Source organism: Fukomys damarensis, unplaced genomic scaffold (assembly GCF_012274545.1).
Source record: "Fukomys damarensis isolate Sample0158 unplaced genomic scaffold, DMR_v1.0_HiC HiC_scaffold_12, whole genome shotgun sequence".
In the NCBI taxonomy this organism is placed as follows: domain Eukaryota; kingdom Metazoa; phylum Chordata; class Mammalia; order Rodentia; family Bathyergidae; genus Fukomys; species Fukomys damarensis.
The window spans coordinates 10,552,868-10,579,050 of NW_022900924.1; the positions used below are offsets into that span (position 1 = coordinate 10,552,868).

Consider the following 26,183-nt stretch of genomic DNA (forward strand, 5'->3'; position numbering starts at 1 on the left):
AAAAAAAAAAAAAAAAAAAAAGGAATGATCTTACAAAACAATGTTCTAATTAGTATTTTTAAAAACTTTGTACCCATATCCTACCAGGAAACTTTCTTTCTGGATCTCATCTAACCCAGAATGAGTCCTAAGCCCAACACACAGTCAGATGTGCTGAAGGGCTGGGCTGCGTGCTCTCTCTGAACGGGATGCCTGGCCTTGGCAGGCATTGAGGTTGTCAGAATTTCCTGGCACCCCTCCCCCCTCTGATGCAATTTAAGGGGACTTGCCTAAGTGTTGTTCTTAATGTTTCTCAGGCTATTTGATTTGGCTATCTTGTATTTTTAAACTTAGGACAGAAAAGTGCTTTTTTGAGCAATCTTGCTTATTTTGTTCTCATTTTCATGGAACATTTGGGGAAAAGTTCAGGCCAACTTCTAAGGGGGGCTTTTAATTCAGTGGAAGGGTAGATGTAACCGTGGTGAGGTTGATTTAAACTTTGGGAAAACATCTCCTTCCACATTATTTTAGGTGTATTGAAATTCTTTTGTAACATCTGGGCATCTCAGAACAAGAAATGATATTCCTTGTGTAAGTTTCTCAGCAAGAAAAGGGTCTGAAATCCTTTTTGGTTGGATATTAGGGCAGCTTCTTTCAGACTGAGTAGGGTTGGGGCACCCTGGAACCCCTAAAGGCCACTTCCCTTATTCAGGTAGGCTGATTGTCTTTGGGAAGGTATCTAACCAAATGCTATGCATAGATTGTGGCAGCTTTGATGGTGTAGATTAGTGAAGAACGCCCACCATGAGCTTTAAGATCTTGGGGACCTGTTCTCTACAGCGACATCTTGTGGCTATGAGAAGCAATGGTAGTAGAGGATGTATATGCACCGGTTTTCTCCCGTTGGGCGGGGAAGGAAGGTAACCAATAAACCTTTTTATTAGACGACTCAAGAGGCAGGTGAAACTCATAGAGGGAAACCCTAGACCTCCTGCATATAACTCATGGGTGGCTTATATGGCTATTTGGAAAAATAAAAGAGGTGTGACTTGCTTGTGAGGCTCAGTTCATGATACAGGAGAAACGGTCTTCGTGATGCACTAACTCATCGTCCGTCACCCCAATGACAGGACTGTGGGCATGGAAGAAAGAAATAGATTGACTCACCGCTTATGTAGCCTTTAGTTCTCCTACTGATTCAAGCCATTGCCTTTACTTTCAATAAATGTGACAGCAATAAGAACATTAACAATGATAAGGGCTACATTCTAAATGCCTCCCGTGTACTAACCAATGGTACCATGAAAAACAATGTGTGCAGAGCACCTAGCTTGTTGTCTGTCAAGGTGAGGAACAAATGATAGCGCCTTAAGTGTCTAAACTGCATGCTCTCTGGTATGTGATTTTTCTAACCAGACAGGAAGGAATGAGACAACTGCGGGCAACTGAACAAACGGTAAAAAAACAAAAAACAAAACCCGAAACAATAGCAAAAGCTTCAACCAGAGAATGGCTAAAATCTCCATAGTGTGTCTAAGAACCTGGGTTGAGGCATGAACAGCAGTTATCAGAGATATGGAGTGGTGTGTGTGTGTGTGTGTGTGTGTGTGTGTGTGTGTGAGAGAGAGAGAGACACTTAATGCCATCCATGCGTCAGGCCAGGCATATGCATCTCAGTTTCTTAGTTAGTTTCCCATCTCTTGAACAAAATACTGAACACTTACGACTTAGAGGAGGCGTGGCTTATTCTGGCTTATGGTTTCAGCCCATGTTTGGCTGGCTTCAGGGCTGAAACAGGATGGCAGAGGGCTATGGTGGACGAAAAGCTGCGCAGGTTGTGCAGCCAGGAATCAGAGAGAGAAGGGAAGAGCTGGAGGCCAAAACATCCCCTTCCAAGTCATAGTTCCATCTAGGTTCCACCTTATAACAGCGCACCAGCTATAGCGCCCCGTGATCCAGTCCACCTTCCACACACATGAGAATTTGGGGGAATGCTTTCACTCTAATCCGTAATACAATTCATTTGAGTCACAATAATCCCGTGAGGTAGGATTTATCATTATTCTCATTTTTAAAACAAGGTCAGTGAGGCTCAGAGAGATTAGGTAACTTGCCCAAAACATCTACTAGGTAGCAGAGCCAGGATTCAGGATGGTTCTAAAACCATGCCCTGTCATATTGCCTGTCAATACACTGGGTCAGGAAGTTGTTTTTAAGGATGATTTTTGTCCTTAAGCTCTTTTGGAATAGAGTGAAGAGGAAATGAATACCTGTTGAAATATATTTACAAGCATTAATTTTGGAATAACGGTTCAAACTGCCTGCTATTTTATTGTTATCATCACTTTGCACTCATGGACTGTGGTTTGTATGACTGACAGAAGCACCACGTATTTCACAGTGGGCTGTGTAATGACTTTTTTTTTTTTTTGGTCCTGGTAGCCTGTGTTGTATCTGAGCACAGGTGATCTGAGGTTAGCTTGGTAAATTTGTAGGGTTTCTGGATTTATAATTTTATTTTATTTTACTTTAAGTAAAATGATAACTGACTGCAGAAATGTCAGTTAATATTACCGGAATGACCCAGGCAAAGAACTGGTCAAAGACTTGAAAGAATTAGAAAAGACGAATGGAGTATGGACATTGGCAGTGGACTCACCTGAGTGAAAAATCGTGAGAATAATCAGGCACGGAGGTGTGGGATGCCGTAGTCTGGATCTGAAATGTCCCCCAAAGGCCCATGCTTTAAACACTTAGCTTTCAGGGTGGTGCTACTGAGAGGTGATGGAAACTTTAAGAAGTACTGAGAGACTTTAAGGTCTCCTGAGACCTTAGGTCACTGAGGGCATGCGGTCGAAGAAGGAATTAGGAAGCCAGTTTCTTTGTCTCTGTTTGCTTCCTGGCTGCTGAGAGGTGAGCAGCTTTATGGCCAGGAACTTCTGCCAGGACATGAGGTCTTGTTCCCGGGCCCAAAAGTTGGTTATCTTGAATATTTTGTTAGAATAACAGGAAGCTGACTGACACACTGGCATTAAAGGAAATGCTGAGCCTCCGGTGTCTCTGAGACAAAGACTTTAGGTGAGGAATCCTGGGGCTAGAGAATGGTTTCCTGCATGGAGATTGTCTTTGTGACTCAGCTAGGCATTGCCGGGGAAATTTTAAGGGAATTTCTTTTCATGAGCATGTTCCGTTTTCATTCTGCCTCTGTAAACTGTTTGTTGACAATGTGTTTGCTAAAGTTAAAAGGGCAAGAAGTCCTAGCTGAAGTACTTTCAACATTTAGGCCATATTTCTTGCTTTTCTTTCATTTCTCATGAGACAAGTTCCTTTTTTTTTTTCTCAAGGACATGTGAATTGGCTACTTTTCAGCAACCAAAATGATAGCTATCTGGAGGACTTTGTTTAAGGATTGAGAAGCTTAAAGCTACATATCTTAAGAGTTTACACTAAAGAGCTAAAGTAATGCTGAAGAGTCCATTTAAGCACTGTTTACATAACAGGAGGACAAATTGAAAATAACCAGACATGGTTAGATGCATCACGGTACATTTTTACGATGAAATATGATCTTTAAGATGATGGCTATGCTTATATGGATATTTGATATTAAGTGATTATTGCTTTTAAAGATATGTCATTGTGTTTGTAGTTTTAAAAAGAATCATCATTTTCATATAGTTGTTTGAATATTTACGGATAAAGTGGTACAATGCTTCAAAGTAATGGAAGTGAGAATTACGTGTAGATAAAGCACATATACCATGAGTTGAATCACTAGTACCCAGCAGTTCATTATATTATTCTGTCTGCTTTTATAGGTATTTGAAGATTTCCATACTAAAATGCTTAAAAATGAATCATGGATGTACATTTATTCAAGTTGTGAAGGATATTGATCTTTTGGTAAATAAAAAAGTGAATCACAAAGTAGTATATTCAGAATGGTTTTTTTTTTTTGCAAAAAATTACATATACAGACATGTATGCATAGAAAATTATCAAGTATTATAATCTTGAGTGCAATATTTTAGTTTTACTAGATGGTATTATTAGTGGATTTTGGAAAGTTTTTTTTTAATATTTAGCTTGGACAACTTGCAGTATTTACTAATGTTGAACATATGTAAACTTGGTAGACCAACAATTCCATCTCTAGGTATGGTCCCCACAGAATTATATACATATATTCAGCAAAAGAAATGGATAAGAATGTTCATACCAGCTCTGTTCATAATAACCCCAAGGTGGAAACAACCCTGGGTCCATCAATACTAAAACAGATAAGTTGTGCTCTCTTCACACAGTGAATAGCACACAGAAACCGAGACAGAATGAATTCCAAGTATGCACAATAACAGGGATAAATCTCGGAGTCATAATATCAAGCCAAGAAGATAGATTACAATGAATGCCAACTGCACAGTTCCATTTGTGTTCAAAAAGGAAAAACAAACCTAAGTCTTAGAAGTCAGAATAGTGATTTTCTTTAGGACACAAATAACTAGAAGTGGACATGAGGCAGTTTTTTGAGAGATTGTACACATGTCCCTTTTCTTTATATAGATGCAAGTTACACAAAAATGATCATTTTAATGAAAATTTATTGAGCTGTGTGCTTAATGATTTGTGTGCCTTCCTGTATTATGCTGTATTTCAAAGAAAAGTTCAAGAAAATTACAGAACATATGTTGGTCAGCTTTCTATCACTGTGGCAAAATGCGTGAGGTAATGGACTTAAAAGGAGGAAAGGTTTGCTTTGGCTCATAGTTTCCAGGGTTTCAGTCCATGGTCGCTCAGCCCTCTTGCTTTGAACCTGTGGTGAGATAGAACCTGGCAGGAATGTATGGTAGAGGAGGCCTGTTTACTTCTTGGCTTCCAGGATGCAGAGAGAAAAAGAAGGGGCCAGGGTCCCACTGTCCCCCAAAGGGCACATCCCCAATGCCCTAACTCCTTCCAGCTGGGTCCCACCTCCTCCCAATTGTACTACAGCCAGGGGAAACAAGTCTTTAACATATGGGCTTTGGCAGACATTTAAGACCCAAACTACAGTGGAGCACATTGCATGCAGTATATTGTCTAAGTGGTGGACTAGTGCTTTATCGTACAGCCTATGGTTATCCATTAGTGCAATGGCTTTATGAACAATCCCAATAGAAAAGGATTTAAAATGAATACACAAACCCAGTCCTAATAGTTATAACTGCACAGCCTTCTCTTATGAATACCCTGATTTTTTTCTTCTATCATATTTGCTTCAACTGTCCTCACATGGTTCAGAACGTGGGATCTGGTACAGCAGGCTGGATGGAGACTGAGATCTGCTTGTAGCCCCAAGACTGGTGGCAGAGAAATTCAGGAGATGAGAATCATACTGTAAAATAGTTATAGTCACTCAGGGCATGGGAATGATAGAATACACACAGCTGCACTTAACATGTGTTAGGCATTGTGTTAAGTGTTGTAAACATATTAACTCAGTTAATCCTCACAGTGACCGAGGAGAGGGAGAAAATACTTATGCAATCTCCACTTTGGGGATCAGAGAAATTAGGCAACTTCTTTGTCACCACAAATCTTGTAAGTGGTGAAGCTGGGGTTTTGAACCCAAGAAGCCTGGCTTAGTGCCTGCGTGGGCTAAAGAGACAGAAGCCAGGCCATACTTGCCAGGTTCCTCCGTGATGCACCCTGCCACTTGCTCTTTTCCAGGATGCAACCAGGCATCTTCTTTCCCAACTCTCCCCTCAACCCGAGTCCTAAAAACCACTAAAATAATCCTGAAGTATTCATTCATCTTATCCAACAAGTGTTTTTGAACACCAAGGAAGTTCCAGAAACTGTGCAAGACGTTGGCAAGCAAAATCACATATGGGCCCTGTTCTCATGGAGCCTCCAGGCTAGTCTGAGAGATGGACATTAGTCAAATGACTAAACAGAAGTGCAGTTATACACATGAAGGAAGTGGTGGAATGTGGACCCAAGGCCTTGGCCATGCAATTTCTGGCCATGCTACTGATAGGCTCCGTAATTTTGGACAAGACAATTCACTTCTCTCTCTGATCTTGACCTCCTTATTAGGGACATGAGGGCCTTAAACTACACCATTGGTTTCCAGGGTGGCTTCTATTGATAACGTGTCATTGTTATGGATGAGAATAAAAGTTTCCATCATCAAATAAATGACTTCAGTTGTTTTTTCACACCTCTTTCTCCTTATCCCTCAAGCTTTTATTACTTGATACATACTCCAGTGGGTGCTGGAATACCCACTCGGACTCTTCATTTTGGATGGAAGCTTTCGTTTCCCTCACTGATCTTGCCTGCTGAGGGATTAGAGCTGAGCTCTTCTGCAACCCAGGAACTTCCCTTAAATCCAGGGAGCTGCTTCAGTAAAGGGTACCCCAACCCCAGCAGTGATGGTGAAACTTTTTGAGACAAGCACCCAAACTGCAACCCAAAATCCACTCATTTATCGCAAAGTGCCAACACTGCAATTAAAGCTGAATACTGAGGTTTTAGTTTAGGAAAAAACACCAAACCCTCATATGTTAACATCTGTCTTAATAGAAAAACAAGTAACACATGCACCACAGGTTCGCCACCATTGCTCCCCAGGGAACCCTGCATCCCATGACTTGTTCTTCCAGGGGAACAAGGTCTGATCTGGGCCTCTTGCCTCAGATTAGGGTGTCTCTGGAGGGCCATCTCAGCTCTGGTGCAGCTTCCCCAAACTCTGTGATTGTGTCTCAGTTTGACCTCTCCCTGTGCCTAATCCGGCTGCCCACATTGGCTTACAGACGTTTCTCCTAAGAGCGCTTCCCAATGAGCAATCTGCAGGCACATCTGCATCTCGGTTTATTTCCAAAGGAAACTGACGTGTGAAAGTCTGTGCAGGAGTAATTCTCAGGAGCAGACTCTGAAAGGGGGTTTAGAAGCTGGACTGGCCACCGTAGCTGCTGGACAAATTACAATGGCTGGTGAGAGCCAGTTGTTCGCATCTTCATGCTGAGTGTCATCATATCGGTGGCTTGGAACTGGCCATGAAGAGAACTTATCAAGACTTAAGCCCCGCCACTGAATCGTCGGATAGTAAACATTGAGTGGCACTCAGTGGTCCTCCCTCTAGTGGTAAACGGGGTACTAAATATGCTGTAGCCACGCAGTTGTTAAAACTTTCCACAGTGGTGCAGTCAGGATACCTGTGGAAGCAAATGCCCTGGCAGATCCAGCCTCTCAAGCTGGTACTTTGCAAAGAACAAGCTGCTGTGGTGAGGACAGTACTCATGGAACCACTAACCGCTATTGACAAGTGTCTCTAGAAAAAGAAATCGATCCGAGTCCTGGAAAGTCTCTTCTCAAAGGAGAGTAACTCATACAAAGCACATAGATGTCAGCAGCGGAAGGGCCATTGGAAGTGGATGTTGGTTTGCCCTGTCTAAATTCACCCACCCAGACTGAAGTCTTTCATTGTCCACCAGTGGAGAATGTCGTCCGCTGAAAGTTCTCAGCCGAGTGCTTCCCTGGGAACTAACTGCCTGGACACAGATGTGTCGCTGCCTCGGTTAATGTGGGACGTCTCTGAAGTGCAGTCCTCTCTCATTGGGGTTGCCTGATGGCTCTTTGTGGCTGCATCCCAGTTCCCTTCTCCTTCTGTACTACATCCCAGCTCCTCACATGTGTTGGTCCTGAGAACAATTCCCCGTAAGCCACCTGCACACACCCAGCCTTTATCTTAGGCTGCTTCCCTGGGAACCCACCCTATAGCACATAGAGACAACAGTGGGCTTTACATCTAGATTTTTCTCTCTGCAAGGGTCATTAAGGGTGCTTGGTCTGCAATACAGCTAGAAATGGAAGCTCATGGTTTCATAATTAGGAAATGCCAGGCTATCTGGGCTTCTTCAGGACTTTCTGGAGCATTAAGATACTACTGTGCACTATGCATCTGAAAGACAGGATGCACATTTCCCATACATATATGAACACATATATGTGCGTTTTGTAGGAAGGAGGTCTTGCTCAACACACACTGGGAAACTTTGAGCAAATTTTCTTTTCTTTTCTCCTCTTCTGTCCTCTTTTCTCTTCCTCTTTTCTTTTCCTTCTCCCTTTCCTTCTCCATCTCTATCTTTGTGTCTCTCCCCTTCTTTCTCTCTTTTTTAAAGACAGGATTTCACTATGTAGCCCAGGCTGGCCTTGAACTTGTGCTCCTCTTGCTTTAGCCTTAGGAGTAGCTGGAATTACAGGCGTGCTTTATCATGTCCTGCTTGACGTGTTTTCCGGTAGAGCTAAAATCCAGTATGTCTCCTTAAGTCTCAAACCCGGGGCAACAAAGATAAATATTGTTATCGTGATATTGAAAGCTAAATAAGGGTAATAATTGTATTGTGTTTTGGTACCAGGGATTGAACTTGGGACCTTGCTCTTGCGAGGCAGGCTGCAGCACCACTGAGCTAAATCCTTGGCCCACAGCCCCCGGTTTTGAATAAGAGTATTTCTTTTTCTCTCTCTGTGTCTCTATCTTTCTGTCTTTCTGTCTCTGTCACCCCCCCACATTTTAATTAACTGGATAAATTCTCCTAAGAACTCATTTACCTAAAACTTTTGTAGGCAGTGCAAGGACTGAATTAAGTTTTTTCACTGTGCAGGAAAGAGAAAGATGTATTGGTAGTGTGAAGACTCATCCTCCATCTCCTCCACAGTGGTGGACACTGTTTTCCTGATCCAGGTCCACTGAAGCCCAGAGAATGGAAAATGTCAGACTGAGGTCTTAGGCTTAGATGTTAGACTGAGGTCTTAGTTCATCAGAGATGTGTGGGGCTCTGGGCTTTGGATTTCTGGCTTTTCCTTTGTTCTCAGGGCATTGTAGGAGCCAAGGGAGGAAATGGAGGCAGAATGAGGATTTTACATACACTTTCTTATGTTTGGCCCCACACAAAAACAAAAAAATCCTTGAAAGAAGGCATTGATTCCATTCCAAGAGGAGAAAGGTTGCCCAGCTGATAAGAGACAGGGGTGGGTCTCTTTGTCTCCAAAGCTCAGACTCTTACTGACACTCATTAATACTTTGAGGTGCTCTTAGAACAACTCATTTAAAACTACAGTGACTTTTTATTTATCTACTCTACATCCCTAACAGATCCCAACCACAGTGTGGAATAGGTCTCATTATTCCTCTATTTCTCATCCTAGATAAAGAAACTGAGGTATAGAGACTAGATTTAATTTGCTTGTGGCTACCTCAGTCAATAATTGATAAAGTTGGGATTTGAACCCACAACTGACTCCAAAGGCAATAGACTTTTAACTATATGTTGGAACCCCCAACTCTAGCTATAAAATGGAGCATGTTGCTTGTCATTCAGGAAAGAATTTCAGAAAACCAAGTTTTGTGCAAATCCTTATGCAACAAAAGGTTCAAGAAGCTAAGATATTGTGATGCTTAAATGTGAAAACATGTTTTTTTTTTTAGTCAACGTGGGATTCTATGGGATAGCTCCAGTCACAAGGAAAAGAATAAAACATATTTACCCTCAGTGGAGAGTGGAGTGGAGAAAAGCAGAGAAGAAAACTTGACCTAGAACCAGGGTTTACTAGAGGTGTCGAAGATACGGGGCGGGGTGGGGGAGAAATGGTCAGGGTCACTGGGTCACAGGCAAGATGACAAAAACACAGTTAGTTTGAACTGAGCTCCCTCTAGCTCTCATCTATGTCCCACCCCTTGGTGATGCATCTGCGTTTGTTAACTCTGGGCTAAGAACATGGGGCCAAGTGTTTGTCCTTATGGGGCATACAAGGGACTCATTAATGGCCACTTGCTGGCTGCAGACTGTGGGGTAGATGTGACAGGGGTCTTTGAAGGATTGACAGGATGCAATTCAGAAGCCTTGACTATGCCTTCATCTGAGGTATTGACCGGATATAAACCAGTGATCTGAAACAGGTCTGAGGCTTTGAGAAAAGTCTTAATTCTGGAAGAAGGAGCAATGGTAAGAATCAGAGTTGAACTTTTTTCTCTGTGACATTCTGGGTAACAGCCCATGGTTGTGGGTGAGTATTGAGTGATGGATCTGTGTATTGAATGGTGATGTATTAGAAGCCACTGAGAGCAGTCAGTAGATGTCTGAGGTCAACAACAGTTTTTCCAACTACTTAAATTCACTGAATTAAAATTTAGCCTCCTTCCTAAAGGGATCTGGGTAAGGTCTGTTCCTCCTGCTAGTCTGTTCCATTCCACCCTTCAATTTGAGTTATTAAGATGCCATTACAGATAGCAAAGTTTCCTTTTGAGCCCTATAATTTAGAGATGACAAACAAAATTAAATCCTATGTCGCAAGGCTAGTCCATGGTGGTAGGTGCTTGGAGGTCTGAGAACAACTCTGGGCTTGAAGGGACAGAGTGCTGTGCCTCATTAGCAGTGTCTTTTGTGAGCATGGGAGAAAGGAGTCAGGGTTCTTGTGCCACACATCTGTCACCCTGAATCTAACTATTTCAATTCAGTGTTGAATTTTTGACTTCTTGTTTCAAAAACAGTTGGCAGAAGTTCGCTGTCTCTACCAGTCCAGACATAAACCATATTTCAAAGTGAGTACCATTAACATTATGAAACACCATTAACTCACAGAACAGCCCAGGAAGTGAGGTGGGATGGGATGATGAAAGTGCTACATTTCCTCTTGACTTTTCTGCACATTAGGAGCCAGGAAATCATTTTAGTTAGGCTCCTTTGCTGGCAAGCTAGCCTACCCACAAAGTATTTATTTGGTTTGTTTGTTTGTTTGTGGTATCAGTGACTGAACGCAGGACCTCAGGCATGCTAGGCAAGCACTCTACCACTGGCTACATCCCCAGATCTTTATAGTTTTTATTTTGAGGCTACTTTTCCAGGCTGGCCTTAAACTTGTGATCCTTCTAAGTTGCTGTGATTACAGGCATGTGCCACCTTACCTGTTTTGCAATACCTTTGGATACTAACTCATATCTTAAAAGTCAGTTCAGAATAAACTATATGAATACAGTAAATTTAAAGCTTCTGAATATCTACCCTTTTGCAATGTGGTTTTGCAGCTTTTCCCATCAAAAAGTAGAATCTATTCTCCTGCCTTTAATCTGGGTGAGGTTTGTGATTTGCTTTTGTTCACAAGAATATGGCAGAAGTGATATTTGCCAGTCCCTAACCTAAAGCTCTGCAGGTCCCACACACTTCCATTCTTTCTCAGGACTCTGCCACCATGGGATCAAGCCCAGGCTACCTTGCTTGAGAATGAGAAACGATGTTGTTCTGGTCCAGGTCATCCATATAGCTAGTTGACCTTCAAACATGAGAGAGCCTGGCCAAGATTAGCAGAGACACCCACCTACCCTCAGTTAATTACCAATGCACAGCGGAGCCTGCTAGAGACCAGAGAAACCCTCAGTTCAACCACAGATTCAAAATCACTAATAGGTACACACTGTTACAAGTCACTGAGTTTCTGGGATGATTTGTTATGCAGCGGTAGCTAATGAACATAGTAACTTTCAGTAAATCTGAGATGTTCTCCGAGTCCCAGTTTCTCATTGGAAAAATTAACCAACAAGATATATTCCTGCCTTAGGGAAGATTTTGAGATGTTATATCCACATCAATTTCAGCAAATGCATTTTAAGATCTTACTCTATGCCGAGCCTTGATCTAGATCCTGTGGACTCACAGGACAGTTTGACTGTTGTAGCTCAAAACTGGGGGCTCCTCCTTCCAGCCACAGGCCAACCTCCAATAAGTTGGGGTGCAGAATCCTCCTTAAATGGCAGTGGACAAAGGAGACATTGACAGGTTGACCTGAAAGGCTGCAAGCAATGGACCAGATATTTTCTGATTGTCCTATCTCCTGGACTCACGAACTCACTTAAGTTAATAAACAGCTCTTCCTTATTTTTAACTGAGTTCTAGGGACAGACAAGGACACTACTTCATCTTTTCAGTACACACTTACGCAGGACCAAAAACACGGATGTCACACAGTTCATATTGGCAAAGTGAGGGCTCTTGGATTCTAGTAAGGGAGGGAGGGACGGAAACAAATCATGGTGGCACGTGGGTGCTGTCTTTCCCTCAGTTCCCACATTCAATCCAGTGTTAGTCCAGGGGCTCTACCTCCAAAGAAACCTCAATTCTACCTTCCTCTTCCAATTCCATGCTATTTCCTTGATTCGAGATGGTGTCATTTCTCACCATGGCCCCCAGCTGATATCTATGCAGCAGATGGGCTGTTCTTTTAAAGATCAGATCACATCCTTCTCTTGCTCAGATGACCCCCTCCCCAGCAGGTCTTAGACTAAGACCCAAATGTTTTATCCCAGCCATGTATGAAGCAGAAGTTTCTCAGTGCTCCGACTCTGTCCCTTGATTTTCTAATCCCACCTCACTCTGCTCCAGGCTCACACCCCTGGCTTCCATTCCTCCAGAATTTCCAGCTTGGTCCGACTTTGGTATCACCCCACTTTTGCTTCATCTCTCTTCCCCTGTATCTCTGTGAATGTTACCGGGTGAATGGTTTTCTCTTCATTCAGGTAGCAAGTTCATGGTCTCTTTTATAAACCACGCTTCCCTGGCCGCTCTAGTAGAAGTTTCCTTCCCATTGCTACAGTCTACACATCACACACGGCATCATCTCTTATTCCTTGAGGACAGGAATCTTGTCTGGTTTGTTTATTCCCGAGTTTCTGTTACATACAACAGTGTCTGGTGTATAACTGGCAAGACATCATATTCAATAAATGTTTGTTGAAGAAAATGAATGAGCACTCAGGGATGAGAAGTTACCGAGAATGAATCTATCATCTTTCTGGCACTATAATGAAATACCTGAGGCATTAATTAACTTACAAAGAGTAAAGGTTTATTTTGGCCCGTGGTTTTGGAGGTCATGACTAAGAGGCTCCATTCTTCGGGCATTTGATAAGGCAGCACACTGGGGCTGGAGTGTGTGGTGAAGCAAAACCATCTGCCTCACGGCCCAGAAAGTGAAAGAGCCAGGAAAAGGAAGAAACTAAGGTCTCGCAAGCCCCTTCAGGGACACGCCCCAGTATCTCAAGCATCTCTCACAGCAACCTTTGCAGGACACTCATCTGAACCGTAGCAGAGAGGAGTGTCTAACTCAGCACCCAAGACAGAGCCTCTTCCTTTGCTAAGAATTCCACCTTACTCCTTTCTAATTGTCTTGCTTCAGCTGTCTACCAAATGCAGCTGGGAAGCAAAGTCCCAGATCTCCTAAATGCTTGCAGAATCTGTATCCTGCCAGGATCGGCTGTGGAAGGGTGGGGGTGTATTTGCCACTGACTGTGTGTAACTTAACTTTGATATGGCTAAATCATGGCTTCTGGTTCAACATTTTCCTCGTGTCTGTTGCAGAGATATTTATTTTTCTGAAGGCATCTGCAGTAACAGGCACCAGTGGCTTCAGAGGAAAATATGCCATTTACTTCAAGAGTGGACCAAGAACTGGGCCCATTCAGAGGCCCCAATTGTCAGCTTCTGTTAGCAGAAATTCAGCAACTTAGTACGTAGTGTGCTGCTTAGTGCCACCGAACATCTGGCAGAACAGGCGAGGAGGAAAGCAGTTAGAGTGTTATTCTTTTTAGCATCGTGTTAAATTGGCCATGAAGCCAGAGATGGTGCAATTGAATTATAAGAGGGCTGAAGTATTAAATAAAAATCCAGGAGACAGTCAGGGTGTGTGGCTCAAGGTGGGCTAGACTCTAATAGGAGGTGAAATGGATTTACACAGCAGTAAGTGGAAAAAACAACATCTTCTTTGCTGATAATTTGCCTCATTTAATAGTGGGAGAAGGGTCCATGGGTGGGAGCAGTGTGGTTTGTTTTCCCTCGAAAACACATTTCCTTCTGATGGGGAATTGCTGCTTCCTTAAACATCAGTGGGATTCCGGAATGTGGTCGGGTGGACCATTCTACTGTCCTTTCATGGTTTCTCACTTAGGTTATTCTGTATGTCCTTTCCCACATTTTTCCTTCATGCCCGGCATTGGAACAGGCTAATCCAATCTGATGAAGATGTTAAATCCTAGCTTGTTCTGGAGCTGTGTAAATGTGGCTGGCAGGAGAGATGGACTGCATTTGCCAATTTAAGGGTGGCAGAAAAGCCACTGTCTGTATCACTTTCCCCCCACTACTGGGGAATGAATACAGGGCCTTCACACTGAACTATACCAACAGCCCTTTTAAGTTAAAAAAAATTTTTGAGACAGGGTCTTGCCTAATTGCCCAATTGTTCAGGCTGGCTTGAACACGCAGTCCTCCTGCCTTAGCCTCCCAGAATGCTGGGATTATAGCCGCGTGTCAAAGTGACTGGCTAGAAAGCATCTCATTAAGTACTTTTAAATACTGATTGTGCGCTGAACAACAATAGTTTTGGTTATATTGGGTTAAATACATTATCAGGACCGCTTTCGTTCTCTTGGGCTCAGTTGTCAGATGTGTGGAGCTGTTCTGCCAGACAGGACACGGTGGGGGTGCGGGTGGCAGTGGGGTGGGGTGGAGTTTGGGTGGTGGAGATGGAGACGTGTCCTCACTTCCTGTGCTTCTCACTGTGGACTGGCTTAGAATGGGCGATGTCAAAGACGTGCTGATCTTTCCCATTGCCTGTACCATGGCTCCCAGCATACCTTGTGTTTGTGCAAAAAAAAAAAAAAAAAAAAAAAAAAAAAAAAAAAAAAAAAAAAAAAAGTCTCCAGCCCTTACTCTGCCTCCAGTAAGGGCTTTTTCTGAAGCCCTACCTTGTGATCCCACCTTTGAAAGTTCCAGCTCCCAGGAAAGAGTTAAGGGGTGAGGAGAAAAAGAATCTCGTCTCGCCACACAGAGGTGACTAGAATCCGTTCCTGGGCCTCGGTTTGCTCAGGCCGTAGAGAAGGAAGGGATGGTGATTGAGGTGGGGAAGGATATGCCAGGTCCTAGGAGGGGACCTTCATGGTCATCACTTCACTCACGTCTAACAACCTCATTTCATTCTCATTTTGCGGGTAGGGAAAGGGCTCCTCCGGGGCCGCCAGCTGGCAGGTGCAAGTGTCGGCACTCGGTACGGGGTCTACCTGATTCTGCTGTTGTCCCGGAGTGAACACAGGACACTTTCTGGAGCGTGTAGGAAATCTGTTGGCTTATATTCAGGACTAGGACAGAAGGCAGAGGGAGTTCTAGGCAAGAGACTGGCCCGAGTAGGCTGTGGAGAGAGGTCTGGCGGAGATTCTTTCGGCAGAGCATGTGGTGTCATTGCAAAACATGGCGAATGTTTACATTTTTAAAAGAAAATTGTTACAGTAAAAGCCACGTTGCCATTCATCTCCCCAGAATACTCCCCCTAGCTTTGAACTCACCTACCCCCCTGATTCTTGACACTTTCTGAAGCAGTTCTAGAAGTTCTTCTTCATAAGTGTCTTCGGTCTTGAGCTGCCTGAATGTCCTAAACTGATTAAAAACGTTTACCTTTCCTGGCCATTCTGACCTGGGGGAAGAGTCAGAAGTCACACAGTACCAGGTTTGTTGAATAAGTGTGAATGAGGACACTGCAATGTTTGGATGAGCCTGCTTTTCTATCAGTTGGCCCTTGGCAGTGACATTCACTGTATTTGTTGATCATAACGTGTAAAGCCACTCACAGAAGGAGATTCCCAGAACTGATTCAGAAAGTGAAAAAAATTATTGGGTAAACATGTTTGAAGTGAGGGTGAGTCTTTGGAGGGGGCAGTGTGTCTTTTACTATAATAAATTTTAAAAATTTAAACCATCACCCTGTATTTCAGTTACATCTCATGCAACCAAGAAAGGGATGCTGTTCTCTGCTTCTTACAAGGTTGCTTTCTTGTAAGTCTTCTGTTGAATATTTAGGGTTTAGAGAAACCAAGACCTGGCAAGGACTGGTAGGCACCCCGACAGCCACAGCCTACTTGTCCCTGTCAGGTGTAAGTCATTCCTTGTGGGGCTCACCTACCGGCTTCGTATAAGATCTTTCTTGAGGGTTATTATCTCCCTGTCCGTAGATCTGACACCCTTCATTGGCTTGTCCGGGACCTGATGGGTAGAGAAGTGAGAGAAAAAAAGATGTTAGTGCAATTGTCCCCAATACATTCATCGGTGATGTCTCTGTTGTCTGGCTTTCCGTTATTGAGACTTATAAAGAGACATAAATTTTCTTTTGGAACATGGTTTTAGAGGGTCTAATCCATAATTGGTTGTTTCCATTACTTTGGGCTGATAGTTGAGGCAGCAGATCATGGTGGGAGCAAAAATGCTGACCTCGTGGACAGAAAGCAAAAGAAAGAGAACAGGACCCAGGTCCCACAGTCCCCCTTAAGGAGCACCATTCCCAAAGACCTCCCGAAGGTTCCACCAACTTCCAGCAGCACCACGCTGTGGGCCAATCCTTTAACACATGGGCTTTAGGGTACATTCAAAATCCTACCCATAGCATTGTCTGACCAGGGCTGAGGGACTCTGGGGAGCAGAGCTCCTCTCTCTACCAGGACAGGCCATGTGGCACAGGGGGCACAGCAGAGTCTTTGGGGAGAAGTGAACCTGAGCTCTGATCTTAGTTCTGCCCAATAATTAGGTGTGTGACCTTAGACAAATGATTCCGCCTCTCCCGGCCTCAGTTTCTTTAGTAGAATGGGGAATCATTTTTAGCCTGCTGGGAAGATGAAGTGAATTGCCCAATTCTGACTCATAGCAAGCATATGATAAGTGGAAGTGACTCATAAGCATCATGCTTAAAGAAAAGCAAAATATTAAACCTAAAATCATTATTATTGTTGATGTCATTGGCAACTTAAAGAGTTGAATCTGGTCACAGTAATGATGCAAATGTGCTTTCCTCCCTTTTGTTCCCCCGTGGCAGGATTTTAGGAGTGAATTATTTAAATAATTGTTCATAGGATTCCCCCATTTTCCTCAACTAAACATAGGGGAAACCTTTCAATTCACAACCCTGTCAATCAGAGATTGATATCAGGTCAACATAAATGAGACAATTAGTTACCCATATTTTCATAGAAAAGTTATTTTTCTTAGCTCCCCCTCAACCAGTTAGGAGAAACATTGACCAGAATATTATCTGGATTATTCTGTCTTGAAATTAATTCCTGTATATTGGAGGTTTTTAAAATAAGAAGGTTTGTAAGAAGTTATGGAAAAATAGTCACTCTCACATAATGCTTACGGGAGAATACTTTGTGATAATTTGTTAGGAGGACCATTTACCAATGTATATAAAATGCTTTAGAAGTGAGCTTGCCCACAGATCTAATGTCTGCTGTTGAGTATACTAAATGGGGATCAAGGTTTATCAACAAAGTTGTTTACCATAATGCTACTTATTCCAAACTCTAAATAATTATGATGAATCGGAACCACAGATTAGTATGGAACAATACATTTGAATAGCAAAATAATGAAAAAATATTTATTGATAACTGCCATGTTTGATTTCTTTGAGTGAGATGACATGCCTCAAAGTAACATTTATAGCACGATTATGCTTTTATTGTTTGAAAAATGATCTATGTGGATCTACACACATCAAAGTCATAGAAGGACATAGCCCCCATATTAGTCAGCTATCTCATTGCTGGGACAAATTATGCTAAACCCATAATTTAAAGGAGAGATTTATTTGGCTCATGGTTTCAGAGAATCCAGTCCATGGTCTACAGGCTCCAAGATAGGAACCTCATGGCAGAAGGACACCCCAAAACTGCTTAGTTCACAAGAGTCCAGAAGAAGAGCAGGGGAGCAGTGCCAGAGAGGTAGGAGTCACAAGCCATGTATAGTCATACCTCCACGACCCCTCCAGACATACCCAGAGGTATGTTTTACTAATCTCCTAGGTGTTTCCTAATCCATTTACATGGATACGTCACAATTAATGGTCACCAAATGTGGTAAATCTCTGAAAATGGGATTACAGTAAGTTCTACTTCATCTTCTTAGCTGATGTGCATTTCCTATGATTTTGCAATAAATAGAAACCACATACATCGTAAATAAAAGAGGAAAAAAAATTAAACATGACAAAATTAGGCAGCAGCTGATGGGTTATGCTGCACTAAGAGCCCTTTCGGAAGGCAAGGTGAGAGCTGGTGGAGTGGGCATAATATAAGTTCTGCAGTCTCACGGGAGGAGGTGAAGTGTTTCTCTCCAGCCATCACCATGAAATTGGGCTCTGATGCCTGTCCCTCTTGGAAGCAAAAGGTGAGTAGTTGTGCCCAAGTCAAATGGTATTTCTGGTAGGTGAATGGGAAGTGGAAAGTGGGACAATGAAATGGGGTCAGAGACTATGTCTGGCTGCCTGATTCTTTACCATTTTCCTTCCGGGTGAGCCAGTACCTGCTCTATGCAAAGCAGCTCGGATTCAGAGTGAAGAACCCATGGCAATTTCCCAACGTATTTATAACTACAGCTTCTCATCCACTCAACGAAGTACAGATGATCCTTGACTCACTATGGTTTAACTTCAGATTTAAGAAAAAAAATGTTTTCGATGATGTGAAAGCCATACAGCCATTCTGTTTATCACTTTCAGTCCAGAATTCAATATAGTACATAAACTATTCAGCATTATGTTATAACATAAACTTATTGTTCGATGATTTTGCCCAACCATAGGCTAATGTAAGTGTTCTGAGCACATTTAGTGTAGGGTGCTTGGCAGGTTAGGTGTGTTAAATGTATGGTTGATTTATGATATACCAACCTGTAATGGGTTTATCAGATGTAATACCAGTGTAAGTTGAGGAGCATCTGTATTTGGATGCAAAAGTATGTGGGGCAGCCTTGAATAAGCTCAACTGGATATGAAACAATGAAATCACCTGGCTTTTCAGCTGTGATTAGCAGTGACTTGCAGGTGAAACATCTTGTTCATCCGAGTAGACCGTGTTTCAACCCTTTGGCTGAGAGTGGATGGCAAACCCAGCAGCTTTCGTCTGGAGGGATGGGTGAAGACGGCAGAGAGAGCTATCTCCAAGGAAGCATGAGAACTGTAGGGGAACTTTCTCAAACTTTTACATGCAGAACCATGAAGGCGTCAGCAGTGAGGCTGACCCAAAGGACTGGCTGAGGCCCAATGGTCCCGTGTGTAACTCAGTGCAGTGACTGGTTCAAAGCTGGTCATCTGATGCAAATTGGGCAAATGAGAGGCAAGAGGACATTCTCTAGAAGCCCCTTGGAAGCATGATTTGTAGGTATTCCAGGAAACACGGGCAGACATGTTGTCTTTCCTTGCTGACTATGAAAGTTGGGAGTTGCTGGCAGCCATTTTTGTGCCCAGTGACAAGACCCAGATGAGGGTGAAGAAGATGTGGGAAGAAGGCAGAGTCCCGTGGTGCTTTGTTTAAATGACAAAGCTTCAGCAGAGCTTGGATTTTTAATGTACCTTTCCTTTACTGTTCAAACCAGCATGAACGGGGCCTTCTGTTACCTGGAATCACAAGATTTTTATCTGAAATGGGTACCTTCCTTGGGAGTGCCAAGGTATGTTAGTTACTTTTCTCTCTTTGCTGAGACAAAATACCCAACACCAAAAGTTAAAGGGGAAAGGGGTTTATTTTGCTTATAGTCTGTAGAGGTTTCAGCCTGTAACTGGCTGGCTCCAAGGGAGGGTGGCAGAGGGGCAACAGCTCATAGCAGCAGAAGCAGCAAAGGCAACAAGAGCAACCTTCACTGCCTCTTTTCTCCTATCTAGACTCCTGGGATTAGGGTGGTGACAAGCCACTCTGTCATGTGCAGTGGTTTAGTAATCACAGGCCTTTAATCCCCACACATTCCAGATTCAGCTACCTCTGACCGAATGAGGCTTTGTGGGAACATCCAGACCCAAACTATAACAGCAAGCAAAAGTCCAGGAGCTATTTCAACTAGTCCTACTTCCCTATCTCCAGCCCTCCTATGAGATCAAGATCAGACGCCCTTCATTTTTATATATTTGTACTAAAAGCAACGGGACTGGTCATGTTGACAACAAAGATTTGAAATCAAGATTGACCGCTTTTCTAAATCTCGCCTTTTGGGAGCATTCTCTCTTCCAGGCAGAACCGAAAGTGACTTTCTCAACAGATGTTGTGAACTAAGCGCATGTATGAACAAAGGAAAAATAGGCACACGTTTTCCCGCCAGATAATTTGAAAATATATATTTGAAACCCTGCTGGGTGACACACTAGAGTATCTGTCATGCTTTAAACACCTTAAGTGTCACCCTCTTCATGCAATTACATGATTATGTCTAACTTTTAAAGCTTTTCCAAACATCACCTAACAACAGTTGCCCAGGTGCCAGGGAATTCACACCACTGTGAAGCTGTATGGACCGGGGTTGGTGCCAGACAACTTGCAGAGCGAACCCCAACTGCAGCTGCGTTCTTGACATAAAACTTTCGCAGAACGAGGTTGTCCCACAAGATCCACAGCGACATCAGCATTTCAGCAGGCTCTCCAGAAAATAATTTTGTTGTGACCGTTGTTTAATTTATACTGACAATAAATAGAAGTAATGCTTGACCTTGGATGAGAGTCTTAGCTATCAGGATATTTACAAACATCGTTTGATATAAACACAATTAAGTATTTACAAAGTGTCCAAAAATTTCTCTTCCTACAACCCTTCCAAGGGGGCAATTTGGAATACATATGCCAAGCTTTAGAAAGTATAGTCCTGTGCCACCTAATTACGTTTAAGTCAAGGAAGGTCTATGAATGGAACGGTGGGCTTACAAGATTATAAGGGAGCTGGGAAAGTCCTGTTGCATAGCAACATCATAGCACAACACTCAACTCATTTGTGCCAGTGCTGGTGTGAACAAGCCCACTGTGCTGCCAGTTGTATAAAAGTCAAGTACACATGGTTATCTACAGTTCATAAGACTTGATCATTAATTCTCAAGTATTTTACACACACACACACACACACACACACACCGCATAGCCTAGATGTGTGGTAGGCTGTACTATCTAGATTTGTGCAAGCATGAAAAGGAACAGCGCAGTATGGGTTGATCTGAAAATGGAGTTAATAATTCCAAAATTTTGTAGTCTATAATAAATTATTATTGTAAGCACATATTTTTTGGCTAGCACTGCCAAGAATGTAACTCCTTATCTAACCTATTAATGCTGCCAAGGACATACCTTTATATCTACTATCAGGACTCACTATCTGCCCAGGGCTTGAGCCCGCCCCGGAATGTAATGTGCCCTGCATGATGCCCTTCTGATACAGCCCAAGTCTCAGGCCATCAGGTGTCTCTCGGAGGCCTGGTGCTGGTGGTGAGGACCAGCATGAGGGCCTCTCGCTCTTCCTCTCTGTCTGCCAGTGCCGCTGTGACCTGCTGCTGCCGGGACAGGAGTGTAATACAGCCAACACAGCATACCACACAACAACTGCCATGCAGCAGTTTTATTTTTCAGCCCAAGCAAATTTCTCCTTGGCAGACCCTACCCTGAACTGATGCATACTCCAAATATGTGTCTCCCTTATCTAGCCCACCTCACACTAAACTGATGTTTCTTACCCTGAGTTTAAACTTGCTGTAGACCAATCAGTAAGAATGACATTATACGTAACCAATCAACTGCTCACCCTGCTTCTGTACTGCCTCCTGCCTGAAAATCCTACATCAGCTGAAGACAAACAAAAGACAGTTGCCTGGTTCTCTGAGGAATTATCCCAACCAGGCCTGTCGACGTAAATAAAGTTTGCTTTTTGCCTCCAAGTCCTGGGTGCCCATCGGTCTTTCCCATTTGCCATTATAAGCATACTCTCTGATGCCCGCACAATGTTGGAATCGCCTAGCAACGCATTGCCCAGAACATGCCTCTGCCATTAAGTGGTGCGTGACTACATACCTCCGACCCCCAGCAATTCCACTTCCATCCGAGGAAATAACGTAGCGAAGATGAGAAGCTTATCCGTGAGGGTGGCTATCTCTGCAGTGTGGAAACACTCGCTAGGCCTGGGTGGGGTGGGGTGGGTGGGAACATTTGGTCCGGCCTGACAGTGATACGTGAAGCATTTGAATTTTGTTGTCTTCGCTTAGTGTTTCTATAGATGTTTATTTATTGATGTAGAAAGGTGGTAACGATATCATTTGAAGCGAAAATGTATGTTATACAATGTAAAGAAATTAGATCATCAAGAGCGCTAAGATTTATATTCATAAGATCTGCCGAAAGTTCTGTCTTCTTTAAATTGTGCTTTGAAATTTTGATAGATGGCAAGGTGTGCATGTAGTAATATGATAACTTGGAAGTAAAAATCACTAATAGGGACATTCTACAGAGTGTTTGGATTGTAAGTAATTAAACAACTTTTCCTGGTACCGATTGTTCCTAATTTTTCTGCAATTTATATTAATCCTAACAAAATAATAGTCTGTATTTTTCATGTTTGCACAGCAGTTTTGACTGCGCTCAATGGAGGCAAAATATAAATGTTTAATGATGACGTAAATTGAGTCGTCTGAGGGTCTTGAACGATGACAGTTCATAGTTTATTTTAGCGCACTGCATCAGGCAAGGCCGGAAATTGGAGCTCAGGTCAGATAGTTCAATGCATGGGACCTCACAGCGCGGAGCAGTTACGAAGGTGCTGGAAGACTTGTAGAATGGCGTAGCGATGGCAAGGAAAGCTAGAGGCTAGCAAGAAGTAAGAAGTCTTGTCCACTTCCAGGACTGGAGGGACCGAGGGAAGAAGTGGTCTTTAAAGCCCTGGAACCAGGCTTCTCGGCAGAGACTGCACACAGGAGGAGGCGAAGTTTTAATTGGCAGTGCCATCAGCCGCTGAGTGAGGAAGGAGGCGGAAATTCCCCGGCGTCCCACCTCCTCCAACCTCCCGTTTCCTTCTGCTGCTGTCTATTCCCTCAGTCTACTTGGAAGCCCCTCATCAGGGCACCTGGGGAGCATAATTTGCAAAGATCTGTTCTCTGTGAGTTTCAAGAAATGGAAACAAGTGCCAAAAGCAGATGGTTAGGGGATTATAGTTTAGGCAACGCTGTGTCCCTAGGTTGCTTTTGTACTATAAAGCTATCCTTCCTTTAAGTTAATAGACTGTCCCTTCACCCGTGGTGACTTAAGTTGTTCCTTATCTTTTGGTCCTAAGCTTGAAGTTCTGAGAGTTTCCCATGGCTTAAGGCAAATCCAAAATTGGAATTAATCTCTCTTTTTCTCCAAAAATCACTGTAAAAAATTGTGTTAGCTTTGTATCGCTATAACAAATACCTTGGATGTTCGATTTATAAAGAGAGAAAAGGTTATTTTGGCTCAAAGATTTGGAGGGTTCAGTCTATAATTCATTGGCCCTACTGCTTTGGGCCATGCTGGGGCAGCATGTGTGGGTGGAAGTTCATGGCTGTGATGGTGGATTGACTGTGTCAATTTAAGAAGTTTGGCTAAGGAAAGCTTAGCTCCATGGGCTCAGCAGTTCCATGCCTTAGGGCAGCTCATTGCCTGGATGGTGTAAAGGGGAAATGAGGAAAGGCATTGCTGCCTCTGTTCTCTGGAGAAGCTCCAGTCTTTGCCTTCACCTTGGATGTCATCGCCTGGCTTCCTGTGTAGACTTGTCAGCCTCCCATCGCAGACCCATCGGCCTCCTGATACAGGCGGACACGGGACACTGCAGTGAGCTCCAGACCTTTGACTGGCTCCTTCCGTCTCCAGTGTGCAGCAGACCCTCTGCTCTCTTCCTCACCCAACACCGTGGGTGGCCATCGTAAGCCAGTCTTGTCAATCCAATCATATATATTTGTATATCTTGTGTTGTATCTGTTTCTCTAGTAAGTACTGACTGGTACAGTGGTGCGGCGAAACTACTCACTGCACGGAAGGGAAGCCAAAGGAAGAGCAAGGGAAGACAGGAAGTTTTCCCTCTTGCCGCAAGGACACTCCCCCAGTGACCCGAAGACCTCCCGTGAGGCCCTGCCTTTCATTAGTGCCTCCCGTGAGGCCCTGCCTTTCATTAGTGCCTCCCTCTTCCCTCCCACTACCTTTTTCCAATAGTGCCAAGCCGGGGGCCAATCTTTTAACACATAGGCTTTGGGGGACATTCTAGATATCCCCCATAGCAACCACGTTTCGAGGGCATCCAGAATCCTACATCTCTCAGCTTCTTTCTATAGGAAGCACCGTATGTGTTCGACCTTAGTAAGCCTCCATCAGAACTTACTCCATCAAATCCCTTAGATCCTTACATTCCCTGCTGACACTGACGGATGTGTCTCTCTACCCAAGTCACACACTTCCCAAAACTGCACATTGAAGATCTTATTATTGTTATGAAACCAACTGATGAACATTGTAGAAAGTCAGGAAAAGATTAATGAATCAGGAGAAAAATCAGGACCGAGCATAATCCCATCAGCATCTCCTTTGTCTTGGGCTGTGGTCACCCTCAGCCTGGATGTGTGAAAGCCAGCTTGGGGACAGCTGATCTGGACTTTTGTGTCCTTGCTTCCCTGTGATGTGGCAATGGCCTTCAGAGCCGTCAGTTTTTCTGTTGCTCTGCGGAGAGTGGGTGCCAACTCCATGCTCTGTTTCCTGGAAAACAGTCACATCGCTGCCCTGCTCACCTCCTCTACAGCAGGTGCTGACAGCAGGCTTTCTCTGAGAGATTACAAGTCCTTGAAAGCGGGACCCTGAGGAAGGCATGCGATGTCCTGTAATGTGTCAGGTTAAATGCTGATAAATGTGGGAAGGTGGGTGAGTGCGTGGACTCCTGAGGAGCCTTGGGTAGATACGGTACTTCTTGGCAGATAGACTCACGTTTAATATTCATGCACCTAGGCTGTTTAAACACTGACAATTGAAAGCGATTTGGCTCAGCCTGACAGCTGAGAAGTGGGAAGAGGCAGCAGTGAATGGAAAGAACTTTGTTGTCAGAAAGGGCCTGGCTTGAATCCTGATTCTGTTGAAACACAAGAAATGAATTGCTCTCACTCCTTAAGTCTCAATTTACCTATCTGTGAATTGGCACGACTGCTAATCCTACCAATAACATCACTGTTCATTTGTGTGCGACATGCACTATCCTAAGCGCATTCTCCTGTGAAATGCCCGATTCCAGTAGTCCTTGCTATATTATGACTTCCGTTTTATAGGGGGCCATAGGGGAGGCTTTGAAAGGTGAAAACGACGTGCCATTAAGTGACAAAACCTAGATTTGAGTTCAAGTGACGCCAGAGCAAGTGCTCCTACAGCTGCTCCATTCTACTCCCCCACCCTGACCCCATTTTGCACAGCACGGACCACTCCAGGAATAGCACTTGCTAGCTTTATGATTTACAGATCTGCCATCCACTGAATTTCGTTAGATTTCATCATGAAGAATTTTATATGGCAGAAAATCGGAACGATTTGTAGCAGGTCACAGCCAGAAAGCCAATCTTCTAAATATCTGTTGTTCTCTGTGTTTTATGAAAGAATGTTCCAAACCTATCTTTGTTATTCCTTAAAATATGATCTACTTCTTAGAATCAGATTAAGATGGAAATGAATTCCTGCTGAATGTGCTTGGGTTGATAAGACATCAGGGGGACAGCTGGGATGCTCCATAAAGTGGGGAGGGGGAAGGGAGAAAAAAAAAAGCACCAAGGAGGGAGAGAGAGGAGGTAGCAAATTCCGGGCTCATTACAGAGAAGCCATGGAGAGCAAAATATGCAGGGAGTGGATAGGATCGTGGCAAGCACATGCACAAGACCTTAGTTTACGCACCAATATTTCAACTTTTATTGTGGTGATGGGCACTTTCCTGTGGAGGACAATGAGTATTTTATTCTTTCTGTATTGACCATAAGAAATAACTTGAGTACCTGGCCACATAGGGTTGTCTAGTGGCCGTACCCACATGGAAACCCTGTAAATGGAAATATAAAGTATTCCCTTGAGTACTTGAAAGGATCTCTTTGCTGAAGTGCGAGTGCATCCTGCAGAGTATTCTGATTCAGTTCCACCCCCTCCGTCCATGTACGGACCCAGGAGAAAGGAGGCTGGGGTCTTGGGATGAGAAGGGACTGGTGGTAGAAAGGGGGTCATCCAGGGAGACGAGCAAGTCCTCTGCTGAGAACTCAGGGGAGACTGCAGCAGGATGAGGGGGCTGATTGTGAGAATTGATGATGGTCCCTGGAAAGGAAGCTCCCGAGGTCCAGCTCCTGTACAGGGCCCGGGGCTGAGC

The 26,183-nt window shown here is 43.6% G+C and overlaps 1 protein-coding gene across 3 annotated transcripts in view; it reads right to left on the reverse strand.

The window, feature by feature from the left end:
• Ccdc60 (coiled-coil domain containing 60) overlaps positions 1-26,183 on the reverse strand; it is a 165,021-nt gene that overhangs the window by 74,444 nt on the left and 64,394 nt on the right. For all 3 annotated transcript variants that reach the window (XM_010604079.2, XM_010604077.2, XM_010604078.2), the window contains one exon: positions 15,961-16,040. In XM_010604079.2, coding sequence (XP_010602381.1) covers positions 15,961-16,040 — 80 coding nt within the window. The remainder of the gene's footprint in view (positions 1-15,960; positions 16,041-26,183) is intronic.